This window comes from Corythoichthys intestinalis, chromosome 2, assembly GCF_030265065.1.
Source record: "Corythoichthys intestinalis isolate RoL2023-P3 chromosome 2, ASM3026506v1, whole genome shotgun sequence".
NCBI classification, from domain to species: Eukaryota; Metazoa; Chordata; class Actinopteri; order Syngnathiformes; family Syngnathidae; genus Corythoichthys; species Corythoichthys intestinalis.
The window spans coordinates 17,844,690-17,858,729 of record NC_080396.1 but is presented as its reverse complement, the minus strand read 5'-3'; the positions used below and the strand labels follow the sequence as shown (position 1 = coordinate 17,858,729).

The 14,040-nt window shown below is 38.4% G+C and overlaps 1 protein-coding gene across 2 annotated transcripts in view; it reads right to left on the bottom strand.

The window, feature by feature from the left end:
• Positions 1–13,995, bottom strand: part of ap4b1 (adaptor related protein complex 4 subunit beta 1) — a 101,144-nt gene extending 87,149 nt beyond the window's left edge. For both annotated transcript variants that reach the window (XM_057822940.1, XM_057822948.1), the window contains exons 1-6: positions 11,223–13,995; positions 10,920–11,048; positions 10,579–10,803; positions 7,039–7,169; positions 2,065–2,212; positions 1,620–1,905 (exon numbers count right to left, since the gene is read on the bottom strand). In XM_057822940.1, coding sequence (XP_057678923.1) covers positions 1,620–1,905; positions 2,065–2,212; positions 7,039–7,169; positions 10,579–10,803; positions 10,920–11,032 — 903 coding nt within the window. In that variant the 5' untranslated portion in view covers positions 11,033–11,048; positions 11,223–13,995. The remainder of the gene's footprint in view (positions 1–1,619; positions 1,906–2,064; positions 2,213–7,038; positions 7,170–10,578; positions 10,804–10,919; positions 11,049–11,222) is intronic.
• Between the last annotated feature and the right edge of the window lie 45 nt (positions 13,996–14,040).

The window sequence follows — 14,040 nt, the reverse complement described above, 5'->3', positions numbered from 1 at the left end:
GAAAATATGGAAAAATTATTGGTTATTGTTTCAAATTAGATATGTCCCGATTGATCGGCATCCTGATCGATCAGGTCCGATCACGTCATTTTCAAAGTATCGGAATCGGCAAAAAAATATCGGACATGCCTTTTTAAATTTTTTTTTTTTTTTTTTAATTAAATCATTTTCTAATTGTATTTAATGTTACAGACATAATATGTTACACTCATCCAGAGTCTTTAGTTTAGGCTTAAGGTAGGGTTATCAAATTTATCCCGTTAACGGCGGTAATTAATTCATTCATTCATTCATTCATTTTCCATGCCGCTTTTCCTCACGAGGGTCGCGGAGGTGCTGGAGCCTATCCCAGCTAACTCGGGGCAGTAGGCAGGGGACACCCTGAACTGGTTGCCAGCCAATTGCAGGGCACAAGGAGACATACAACCATTCACGCGCACACTCATACCTACGGACAATTTAGAGTGTTCAATCAGCCTACCATGCATGTTTTTGGGATGTGGAGGAAACCCACGCAGGCACGGGGAGAACATGCAAACTCCACACAGGAAGGCCGAAGCCCGGGATTGAACCCTTGATCTTAGAACTGTGAGGCAGACGTGCTAACCACTCAGCCACCGTGCCGCCGGGTAATTAATTAAAAAAATAAAATAAAATGTATCACGTTAAAATGTTTAACGCAATTAACGCATGCGCTGCACGACCCACTCACGCATTGCCGCGTTCAATCTGTAATGGTGCCGTTTTACTTACACATTGAGCTAAAAGGCAGCGTAAAATGAGTAGAGTGAATTTTGGCAGCCTTTAGAGGCTTTTTTTAATTGGCTAAAGCCTTACAATCCCTCTCCCTACGATTAGAAATATCGTGGGAAGCAATGTGGGGAAGTAAGGTAGTAATTAATCTTTTTCTTAACACCCTATGTTATTTCCTAACGCAGAGAAGATATATCAATTGGTACCACTACGCACAGTCATGGTTGCACTTCCCATCATGCATTTGGGCAGAACCGTTAAATGGCTACAGTATCATTTACTGAAAGCTCAACAAATACACTAGATGGCAATATTTAGTCACAATATACAAAGTCTTTCTATCCGTGGATCCCTCTCACAGAAAGAATGTTAATAATGTAAATGCCATCTTGAGGATTTATTGTCATAATAAACAAATACATTACTTATGTACTGTATGTTGAATGTATATATCCGTCCGAGTTTTATTCCTTTTTTTCTTAATGCATTGGCAAAATTTATATTATCGGGAAAAATTATCGGGAATGATTGGAATTGAATCGGGAGCAAAAAAAAAAGCAATCGGATCGGGAAATATCGGGATCGGCAGATACTCAAACTAAAACGATCGGGATGGGATCGGGAGCAAAAAAACATGATCGGAACAACCCTATTTCAAATGTTTGCAACTGTCTTATTGATGAATAATAAAGAAAATCAATCTGATTTCATTGAGAACTACAGAAATCAGAGGCTGAAACGAGAGGATTTGCACTATTTTGAATTATACAAAATTTCACAACGATTAGTCAATTATAAAAGTAGTTTTAAATTAATTCTATGATCGATTAATTATGGATAAATACATGAACTTGGACAGCACATACCTGAATGTGGCATAGCACAGTGAACCTGATCTCTCTAGATGCACTCCCACAAGCAGCCAGCAGGGGACCCCGTACTCGTTCCAGAGCTGCCAGGCTGACTGCAGGCAAAGTCGAGCACAGGCTAAGGAAGAGGCTCAGCGTGGCGGCCATGACTGGCGTGTGAGGGCTGACCAAGGAAGCGTCCAGCAGAGAGAGGATGTCAAAGAGCTCATCTTCAGAGTGAGGTTGATAGCGCTGGAGTATCTTAAGAACTTCACTCTGACCCCACACGTCACATTCCTTCAGCCTATGTTAACATGAAACAGCTGTTCACATCAGCTATTCACACATTTGCCAATAATTGCATTTTAAATTGATAAATGCCGTTAAAAAAAAAATTTGAGCCAAACTCTAATTGTTTAATGGGTTTCACTTAGAAGGGAACACAACTGAAATATTGGCTAACCTATTGAGGAGGTGATGAGCAATGGGTTTGTTAATTGCAACCCCTCCTTCCTCCTTCAAGATCTCTTCCAGAGCTCGAAGGCAGTTCACCATCACCACAGGATCTGGGTCCCGAAGAAGGCTGTACAGCTCATTCACCACTGCACCATCTGTCAGAAGTAGGGGTATGACAAAATATCAAAATGGTGATATATCTTGATACTTTGTATCTCAAAAGGTTATCGATATACTCCTGCCAAGAATCGAGATATCGTTTAAAAAGGTGTCAACGTCTAAAAAATAAAATAAAAAGGAACCAACAAGTTGCTACCATAATCTTTCACTATAATAGTGTCTCAGTTACCTCTAAGGCCGCATTGACGGTGCACAACGCCCAATTCTTTTAGACTGGGGGTTTTCAGGGCATTTACAGGTCACTTACGGTTCATTTTAGGGCATTTATAGGTCATTTCCTGTTGAGTTTGAGTCACTACCTATTCATTTAGGTGATTCCCAGGTCACTTCCTGTTCTGTAACGCAAAATCAACAAGAAGTGACCCATAAAATACCCCAAAATCAACAGGAAGTAACTGAAGATCAACAGGTAAATGACCTTAAATGGCCCAAAATACCTCATTGCCTGGCACTGGCTGCCACTGACGGCCATAGACGTTCAATCCGTTTGAAGTGGGAGGGATGGCAGCGAATGAACACCCTCCCATTTCAAATGGATTAGACGTCTACTAGTGATAAACTCATTCCAATTCACAGCAGAAGCTTGTTTTTCTGTTTATTAGTTGTTGGTCAGAAAATCATTCTAGGATATTCTACAAATGTATCGATAATCAATGTATCGTCATTGGAGGCGTGCGAAAGATTATTCGCGATTCGGCCGTGGAAGATTCGAGAACGATTCACAAACATCCAAATTCTGATTATTGAATTATACCAGGTAAAGCGGAAGTAAAACACAGTAGGCGCGGTCTTTGGGACGAAATGAGGAACGGACCGAGAGTAAATATCATGTTCAACTCACGTCGCTAGATGAAAAAACAATCATACCTGAATGCGGCCGACAGCAGCTACAAACAACGCCCAGTTGCTAGTTGCTACGAACATACGGCTACAGTAGATATCATATATATGTAGAACTAGATGCAAAATGACAGACGACGGCAGTGTTAGAACATGTATTATTGAACAGAGATGCAAAATGACAGACTTGCCGGCGTTACTAAAGAGCCGCCATCTTAAAGCAGTAGACTTCTCTAGAAGGCTCTTTTGTAGCGAACCATATTAAGTTTTTATCTAAAATACTCCTAAATCGGCAAAATCTTGTCTTGAATCTATCTTTAAATGATGAAACAGTTTTAAAACTTTGACATATGTCAAAAGTACACAGAAGGGAAATTATGGGATAACGGGAGCAATTTTAACAACTGTAACGGTTGATTCACTACATTAAATTAATTGACTGTAGTTTAAAACTGCTGATACAGAATGGGGACTGGAGTATCTTATTTACTGTTATTTTTGTATATTTGTTTACTGTTATATGTTAACTTGATACTGAAATAGTAGTTTGGTTTAGCCTGAGAGGATTTTTGAACAATTTTGAAACTAATGTACAAAACATTAAAAAAAAAAAAAAAAAAATTTAATTAAAAAAAATTTTAATTAAAAAAAAAAAATAAGGAGGGGGGGTGCATCAATAATCATTTCATAATCGAATCGGAGCCTCTGAATCGTTATCAAATCGTTAGGTGCCAAAGGATTCACAGCTCTAATCGTCATATCGTCAGATCATTGTTATCGGGAGCTTTGTATCGCAAATCATATCGTATCGTGAGGTAACAAGAGGTTCCCACTCCTAGTCAAAAGTATGTCTAGAAGGGTAATATCATTATATACAGATATTGATGCACACTAAAGTTAGAAAAACATCTCAGTCGGACAGGTTATTAAGAAGAAAAAAAAGGTGACAGATCCAGCACATTTCCCCCCCTTTTACAGGCAATAACGGTAACACTTTTCGACATCCACCTGAAGACTACTTTCCAGGAAATATTTCAGCATTTCCTCTTCATTTCGACTTAAAAGGATGTGTTTTTTCAGTCAAATTGGGTAGATTTAAGTAAATAGGGCTCACACATGCTGGGGTTTGTCACTGAGTGTAGCAAATTGCTAAAAGAATTGATTAGCTAGCCCGAATAAATTCCTCTAGGAAAACAATATGCAAAAACTTTTAATCTCTCGGGTGAAATCAACTCACTGACAGTGTATGACTGATAAAGCAGATTTTGATAATTCCGTACTGATCGTCACAAAAATTCATGTGCACAGTTGAAGTTGGTATAAGTAGAGATGTGCACAGTTTGGTGACATTTTAATCGCAGTTTTCTGATATTTTAAGTGATTTAAGAGCTGACTTGGCCAGTGTTCTCTTTTATCTCTTAAATCTACTATAGCTAATACATGGACAGGCTTATTGTTAAGATATTTTCTTAGTTTGAAGTGTATAAAAGTAGAGATGTAAACATTTTGATGATAATCAACTGCAGTTTTAGGACATTTTAACTTAGCAACGCAAGTTTTCAGTTTCTTTGTTGATGTCATAAGCTGAAACCACAAAAACATTTGGGGGAAATGTCCATTTTGCCAATAAAAAGTACATATGTGTCATTATTCACAGATTTCAAAAAATGACTGATGATAATGGAAATCATGTACCTCGACATACTATCGCATCGACATACGATCCTTTCGATATCAGACGCAAAATTTGACTCGTCATTTCTCTCAACATATGACGACATGCTCGAAATACGATTTATGACGCTGTCACAATTTTATTGTTTTGCAGCAAGACGGACACGAGGCGAATTTTCTTGTGAGAGAAATCAACATGGGTCCCAAGAAGGTTAGTGCAGGCAGTGAAAAAAGGAAAAATGTGACGCTTAGCATTTCATTTTAAGATGGAAATGATCGAAAAATATGAGCGCGGTGTGCTGTGAACTGGCTCGACAATAAGCACGGAATATGTCTACTATCTCGATGGTCTTCCTCTGGCTTCCGCTTGCCAGTCTTTATAAATTAAGGTGACAATTATTATCATTGTAAGATCGGCAAGGAGGTCGCCAACTTTTTAATCATTTATTTCAAAAGTTGTGCAACACAACACTGCTATTGTCCACCGTACACAACAATAAGAGACAACTAAAAACTCCTACGCACCTCTCTCACTCTGTTGTTAGTTACACCGAATAGCTTGCAAAACACAACCGCCACATTACAACCTGATTCGTTACATAATTATTTTTTGTATTATTATTATTCCGATTTGTATTTATAATTTATTCGTTTTGCTATGTGTAATTTATATTTGTAATTGTTCCTGTGCGATATTTATGAAGGAATTAGTGTAGGTTTTTGGGATGTGGAACGAATTGATCGAATTATAATGTATTCTCGTGGGAAAATCCCCTCGACATGCAACGATTTCGACTTACGAACCAGGTCCTTGATCGAACTCAATTCATGTGTAGACATTAAATCAGGGCGGTAAACCGAAAATTTACCGTTACGGAAAATCTTCACGATGACAGACGTAATTTTGACCATGTCGGTAAATTCGGTAATTTAATAAAACAAGAAAATATAGTCTTTTCATCCCGCTTTGACTCTGTGCTGTTCGTCTATGTTCATTCCCCTTTAAGAAAGCATTCAGTGTGCTTACGAATGGAGTCATGTGGTTATCAGGAAGCCAAACAAACAGAAGCCCGGTAGGCTAACGCTATCATCGCTAACAAGCAAATGTGATGGAGTGTGGCTTAAGAGAAGTTCGCCAAACTTTCACCCGACATTACGTAGACTCTTGGTGGCATCCAGACGGGCTTTCACCCGCTGTCCTCCCTTGTTCTCACGATTTCCGGAGAGGGTGCTTTCAGTGCTTTCTACTGGTAGCCAGGCCACAGACTAACGCTAGCGGTTAACGCTACAAAATAACGTGATGGGAGTCGGATAGCAGCTCTAATCTTGTCGAAACGGCTGAACTTAATGAGTAGATTGGGCATGGACTGCATCTAGCAATTAGTATGTTGCGTTATTTTGTATCTGTCTGTGTGCGATTTCTCTGATAGCTTTTGTGAATGTAAAGCATTCAGCATAAAGTACAATCCAACAGTGAAACTTATAACATGACCATTTAATGGCCCCAGCTATTTTTCTGTATGTGCTTAATTCTGTGTCATTACTGCCGTCATAAAATCTTAAATTTTTATTTGCAGAAGATCAATATAGCTTTAATGTGTGTGTGTCTGTGTCGGGGTTCATGTGTGCATGCATGTATTAAAAAATGCACTGGGACAAAAAAAAAAAACTGAAACCTTGAAGTAAACACTTGTGTTGTGGAATTATTTCAGAGCAGCCATTAACAATAAGCTGTCTTTTTGAAGTGTACTGTTCAAGCTGTAAATCATTTGTGTTACAACGACATGTTTGCACAGGCATATTGATTTTGACAATGTACATTGTTCAAGCCATACAAGCTGCTATAAATGTTCATACTTGAATTCCTTTTTTTTACAATAAATTTTTATATACTTAATGTTTAGAGTGCATGTACAATCGTTAAATATATTAAATTGAAAACTGGTAAGTAAATCAATGAGAAACTGTTAATCTGTATTTCATGCATTGATTCAGATTTTCAAATTATATAACAGTCCGCTTCGGCGAATTTATCGTCATTTATCGTTATCGAGGTAAATCTGCTCCATTTACCGTGATACGTGCTTAAAGCCATATGGCCTAGCCCTAGTACACTGTATTAATAATGCTAATGTAATTTTCTTACAAAACTACATAAGGTGAGTTTGTTAATAACCGCAGGGTCCCTTTAAATTTGCTGCAAGCTTTGACTAGATATTAATTTAAGTTACAAATTTGCAAGCATCCAACATTTGTCAATTTGGGTGTTTTCATCCAAGCACCTCACCGATTTCCGAATTAGGTTGGAGTTTATGCAGTTTGGCCCAACCAAGAACAGCAACCCGTCGCACACAGGCCGCTCTGTCTCTAAGTCCAGCTGTGAGAGGCTGCTCCACATACTCCATCAAACTGGGCAACCTGGAACACAATGTACAAGTAGAAATCACCCAATAAACAACAAAAAGGATGTCCTGGATGTACAGTGGTACCTCGACATACGGTCGCTTCGACACACAATCTTTTCGACATCTGACGTAAAGTTTGACTCGCCATTAGTTTCTACATCCGACGACATGCTCGAAATACGACGACATGACAGCACCACAGACGAACGAACGCACGGCGGATTTTCTTGTGTGAGAAACCGGTTTCAAAAAGGTTGGCACAGGTGGTGAAATAAGGAAAAAGGTGACGCTTACCTTCTAAATGAGGATGCAAATTATAGAGAAATATGAGTGTGGGGTGCGCATCCGTGAACTGGCTCAACAATACATCTCCACAGTCGTTCTCCGACCACCGTTCGCCAGTCTTTACAAGTTAAGGTGACAATTATTATTGTGGTAACATCACCAAAGAAATCGCCAGCTTCATCAGGTTTTTAATCATTTATTCCAGAGTTTTTCAACCTTTTCTCTGAGTCACGCTAATTTTTACATTGGAAAATTTTTCACGGCACACCACAAATCTAAAATGTTCCAAAATTACTTTCTGTACACTATACTAAATTTTGAAATAATTTATCAACATTTATACTTACTCAGTGTTAAACTTGAGTACGTTTAAATGAACTCAAAACCGATATCCTGGCAGTAATCTTCGTCAACAGCTCAGAATGGCGTACCGCACGCAGGCTATTTTTAGACCGTGACGTCGCATCGTAAAGCTGAAGTAAAGCCGAAGTGGGACATTATAGACCCGCCCTCGCATAGACACAACGTAATTTGTGCTACTTTTCTCCGGTAATCTTTCAAAAATGAACATGCCAATCACGCATTGCTTTTTTGGAACTTTAGAAACGACTCTAGACATTACGACTCATGAAGGATGTTTTCTTCACACGTTTCCGGAAACCAAAAACTTGGAGGAAAAAATGTGAAGACCGAATTAACTTGCGCGGACTTTAACACCAGCTCGGTGAATCCATTCACATTTCATATGCAGTAAACATTATGTTGGGTTGGCATGGTCTTTCAGAGGACTAAGAGGTAAGCCATTTTTATATTTTTAACTTTTTTTTTTAGCGTAACGTTGTGCCGTACTGCTTCTGTCTGACAATGAATGACCTGAAAAGAATTACAATGGTATCTACTGCCACTATTACCGTTTCTGTTTTATATATATATATATAAACAACTTTAGTAAGGGGGAAGTGTAAATAAATTATAGAATTAAGATGTGTTATCAATGAAAAAATTAAAGGTGTTTGTTGGCTGTCACGGAGTAGCATTTGCGATCGCTACACAAAGCTAACTAAATTACCCCCAAGAACGGTAAGAGACGTAGGACAACCAGAGGATATATAAGAAAGACAGGGCTGATGGTAAAGGATAGCTTGTTGAAACAGGAGAATGTCATTGTCAGTCGCGTCGATAAAAAAGGTAAAGCTATGCTTAGGTCGGCTCGTTTTTTTTCGTCTTTTTCAGCCTTCGACACTAAAGCCATCTCTTTAACTGAACATTTTTATGTTCTTCCACATCTTTGCCAGTCAATTTGACACCAGGCACATCATTTTCAGAGAGAATTTGTAGGTTTAGCTCTGTAAACATCTCCTTCGTACACGATTTCCATTCATTTCCTATTAGGGACAAACGGTGGCTTGTCCCTACTTAGCAACAGTAGCTAATGTCATGAATATTAATGAGCGGAAGTGACGTGTTGCTTTCGGTACGCCATTATCAGACGGGGGGACTGTAGCAAGGTATTTACCGCATCAGAGGTGAGCATCTTGCAGGCAATGGTTTGCAGGCAGGTAGTTTTGTCTCTGCCACAGTGTGGGACTTTTTGGATTTGGCAACAAGTTCAGCAACAAGGTAACTGGCTTTGAGGGCTTTCCTATTTACCTTTGTTATCTTTCTCAAAAAAGTTTGCCTGTTTTTCTATGTTTTCACAAAGGCGAAGAAAATCGACTTGTTTGGAAGCGGCGGGTTTTTCGTTTGGAGATGACGTTTAAACTTGCTTGGCACCATAGCTCCTCATGTTGCGTTCAAGAACTGCTCGGATTTTTAGCCATCAGCCACCTTCGGTCGTCACATATGGATAAAATGTAAAGGACACTTTCATGAATATCGACTCTTGACGAGTATAATCAAATGATGTACAGCAGGCATGCTCTGGTCCACATCGTCGCGGACAGCAAGTTGGCTGATGGTTAGGAATCCGAGCAGTTCTTATACGCGACACGGGCAATACCTTGCTCATCTGCACACGACCAGAACCTCCTACCTACTCCTTCCTTCCTACTGCAACTCCGCCCGACGACGTATATAAAAAAAAAAAAAAAAAAAAAAAAAAGCGATATTGGATAATTTCTTGCGACACACCTGACGATCTCTCACGGCACACTGGTTGAAAAACAATGATTTATTCCATCAACTTGTGCAACGCCTACTGTCCCCCGCAGTTGACGGTGTTCTCAAGAAAACATTGAAAGTGAAAGTAAGCTTTCCCTCTCTCTGTCACGTCAGACGCGCGGTGCGTTCAGGTACAGCAAAAAACGTCCACCACATAAGAACCCGATTTGTTACATTATTACAAGAATTATTATTATATTATTATTCCAATTTTTATTTATAATTTATTTGTTTTGCTATGTGTAACTGCCATTTGTAAGAGTGCCAGCGGTATTTATTAAGGATTTTGTGGAGGTTTTTGGGCTGTGGAACGAATTAATGGAATTATAATGTATTCTTATGTGAAAATCCTGCTCGGCATACAGTATATCACAAAAATGAGTACACCCCTCGCATTTCTGCAGATATTATACTTAAATATCTGAATATATAAAAAGATATACTTAATCTTTTCATGGGACAACACTGACAAAATGACACTTTGACACAAAAGTAGTCTGTGTGCAGCTTATATAATAGAGTTTATTTTCCTCTCAAAATAATTTAAAATATAGCCATTAATATCTAAACCCCAATCTCTGCAGCAATGCTGACAGCACTCCTGTAACGAGTCACATGACATTTTGGAGGGAAAATGACAAGCAGTACTCAATTTGGACATTTAGGGATGTATGTTTTTTCATAGGGGTGTACTCACTTTTGTTGCCAGGGATTTAGATATTAATGGCTGTATTTTGAGTTATTTTGAGGGGAAAATAAATTAACAAATATTTAAGCAGCATAAAGCCTACTTTTCATTGTGTCAAAGTGTCATTTTGTCAGTGTTGTCCCATGAAAAGATGTAAATATCTGCAGAAATGCGAGAGGTGTACTCACTTCTGCGATACACTGTATGACCGTTTCGACTTACAAACAAGATCCTGGAACAAATTCACTTCGTATGTAGAGATACCACTGCATTGAAGAGTCTATGATACCTCAGGTTGGTCATGTTCCTTAAGGCCAAGCTGCGGACCATTGGGTTTGGATCTTGGCAGTCCTTCCTCAGTGTGTTGATGACCAGCAGAGAAAGCTCTGGGTTCAGAGAGGCATATGAGCACAAGAAGACATAGACCAGTTTCTTCTGGACAATGTCTACTGTGGCACATGCTTTGACCATCTCACTGAACAGGCTGGAGACATCTACACCTTGCGACATTATCCTGACACACATGAAGATGTGATGACCAAAAAGGAAAGTGATCAGAGGAGTTCTTATCATGATTGGATTATAATCACAGGCAGCTACATCCAAGTCTCAAAATGTAATCTAACCAACCTGATGACTTTGAGAATCGCATTCCTGTAACGCAGCTGGTCAGATTGGACGTGGGGGTTGGAGAGAACCCTCTTCAAGTCCTTCACCGTGTCATCATTGCCCAGATACGGCATTATGGACGCAGTCAACCTGTCATGCGTGGTCATACACATATCATGTTGATATGAATTACAACCCGTATTTCAAACACATTGGAGCAACATAAAAAGGTATCTCAAGATGACACTAAAACATATCCACAACGCTACATTTAAAACACGGGTACGGTATTTAATTCGCAAACATACTGACAACGTGCCATACCTTTCTTTCGTGTGTGTTTTCCCATGTACACTTTGTACAAGTCGAGTTCGTCAGTGTTTCTTCTTCGACGTTTTCTCTTGATTACATCTGTCGCCACCTGACGGTTTGGAAAGAAATACCATCACGCCAAATTCATTCATGGTGTGACAGACAAGACGAATTCAATTAAATTGTGTGAATAAAAAGAAAATATTAAATGTTTGGGGAATTTTTTTTTTTAATAGTTTCAATATGAATGCATTTCAAAGTACACTTGCAGACTGAACTAAAATACTACCCCATCAAATAAAATCATTAGTGGTTTTATCAGGTGAATTTTATTGTTTTTTTTCTCAAAAGTGGTTTACAGCCCAATGCTCACCAGTGTATCTCAATAACGTTCGATTCCTCCATGTTTTCGCCTAAGTCCAAACGGGCCATCATGCCAATAACCAGAAAATTGACTAAATATTGACCAGTCTAGACTGGGCATGTGCCAGCATGATATTCTGACGGTATAACCTTCAGCCAAAATATCACGGTATCAAGGTATTGCAATTACAACTCTAAAATGTGTTACTTTCAGAAATCTCTGTTAAAAAAAAAAAAAAAAAAAGTTTTTTCCATTGAACAGGATTTTGATTTTTCATAACATATTAGCAAACTGGAACCTAAGTATAATGTAAAGTTAAAAAAATATATATATATGGCGGAAAACAGAAGACTGAAAAAGCAGTTTCTGCTCTTGCACTCCTCTTTAAAAGAAACTGCTGTATTTTAAGCCAAAACAACTGTTGTGTTTGATAGAACATTTAGTCTATATGCTGCCATAGCAGATTCATGGCGCATTAAGCCCCCGAACTATTTTTAATTTGCCCGTTTTACCCTTGAAACCCCCGTTTACAACCGTTTTTGTTTCAACCCAGCCATGAAAACAAGGTAAGTAATTATATTTATTATTCAAAATGTCTATCATTTTTAGCTTAGAATCATTAATTGGTCTAATATTGTTTAAAAAAAAAAAAAGACTTTAAAAAATTATTCACTCGCATATATTAAACTTTTAAACAAATTACGTCACAACAAACAAAAAGTCACCGATATCTACCCCATAACTATCGCTAAATTGTATTTTTTTTTTGTTACTGTTGCATTTCCCCTGATATATTAGATGATATAATTGATTCAAACAAAGAAAAATTGGGAGAAAAAAAAGTTTTAAAGGGTAAATATCTGGAAAAGAACATCTCGACCACTCCTTGATGTCTGCGATTTCTGCATCGCGACCCTTTGTTATATTACCATGTTTCACCCATAAAATCGCCAAAAATCCATCTGTGGCCATTCACAGCTGTGTCTTGACACTCAGTGATACATGGGACATGGAGTTTTTGGATCGAAACAAGGTAAGTACGCGATAATATTTCGTTAAAGTCATGGCATCAGTAATTCTGCTCTCGGGTGCTCTCACCTCCGGATGGGTTTTGCTGTTTATTTTTTATTTATTATTATTATTTTTTTTTTAAATGACCTCCTGCCCAAAATTTTTCTTCCCCCAGAAAATTGAGATTTTAAGCATTCCAATGATGTATCACACATGCATATCGGACAATTTTGAAATTTGGCCAAATTGGGTTTCGGAACTTCAAGTCACCTGAGTGTTTTCTGCCATATATATTCTAAATAAAATTAAAACAAATGCAGTCTTTTAGGTGAGCCTAAACCAACAGCTCAACATATATATCTTTTTTTTTCCCCACAAAAAGCATGTGTGTATGACTTGTATAATGTTTTCATTATACACACACACACACTCTTTCTCAACACTGTTTTCAGAGAGAAAAAAAACACGTTTTACCACCGCTAGACACACTAAACACGCTGGAGTTAACGCTCGTAGCTGGTGGGAAACGTTCATAACAGAGTTTACCAACCTTTAACCCTGTAATGCCAGCAATATGAAGCACTTATCAGAGAATCCCAAAATTTGAAAAATAAGGTCCTAATGAAAACTTTTTTTCAAATTTGTAAAAAGAAAAGTCAAAATGAATATGTAATAAGCGCTCAGATATCTATAACCCTTGCTAAATCCTGTTTGTTTTTCTCATGGAACCTTTAGATGCATGCGTTGACTTGCATATCTCATTTTTTTTTTTTTTCAAAAAGGAATGTCAAAATTCGGAATTAGTCTCAAAATCATGAAATTTTAGGTGTATCAAATGTGATTCATTTGGCAATATAGGGTTAATTTTGTATAAATGCGAAATCATATTGAAGGTATTGCCTCCTCTGCAGCCACCCTCCGCAAACATGTCTGTAAAAGATCAGGAGTTTCACCTCCTCCAGCCTTCATGTAGCACAGCTGACTCACTTACACTGAGCAACAACCGGTGGGGGATGGTCAAGCCTTGCAGCTGCAAGCAAGGGATTTCTCCATGCATTTTTGGGACATAAAACAAATTGCTAGAACCTTGGGGACGGTATGACGGAAAATTTTTGTGGTTTTTAAACTAACGTTTTCATACCACGGTATATCTCGAAACCGGTAATCGGCACATGTCTAGTCTAGACTTGAATAAGCCATTTTTTTGGATTTGTTAAAAATATTAGTTGAGAGGGCAGCACAGTAGATTAGTGGTTAGCACGTCTGCCTCAGTATCAAGTGCAAGGGGTTCACTCCAGGCTCCGGCCTTCCTTTGTGGGTCTTTCCCTGGGTACCCCGGCTTCCTCCCATAAACATGCGCGATAGGCAGATTGAACACTAAAATTCCACGACACTTGTACAGTAAGCGATACGGAAGGTGAATTATTATTAGTTAAAAAATACATTCTTTGTCAC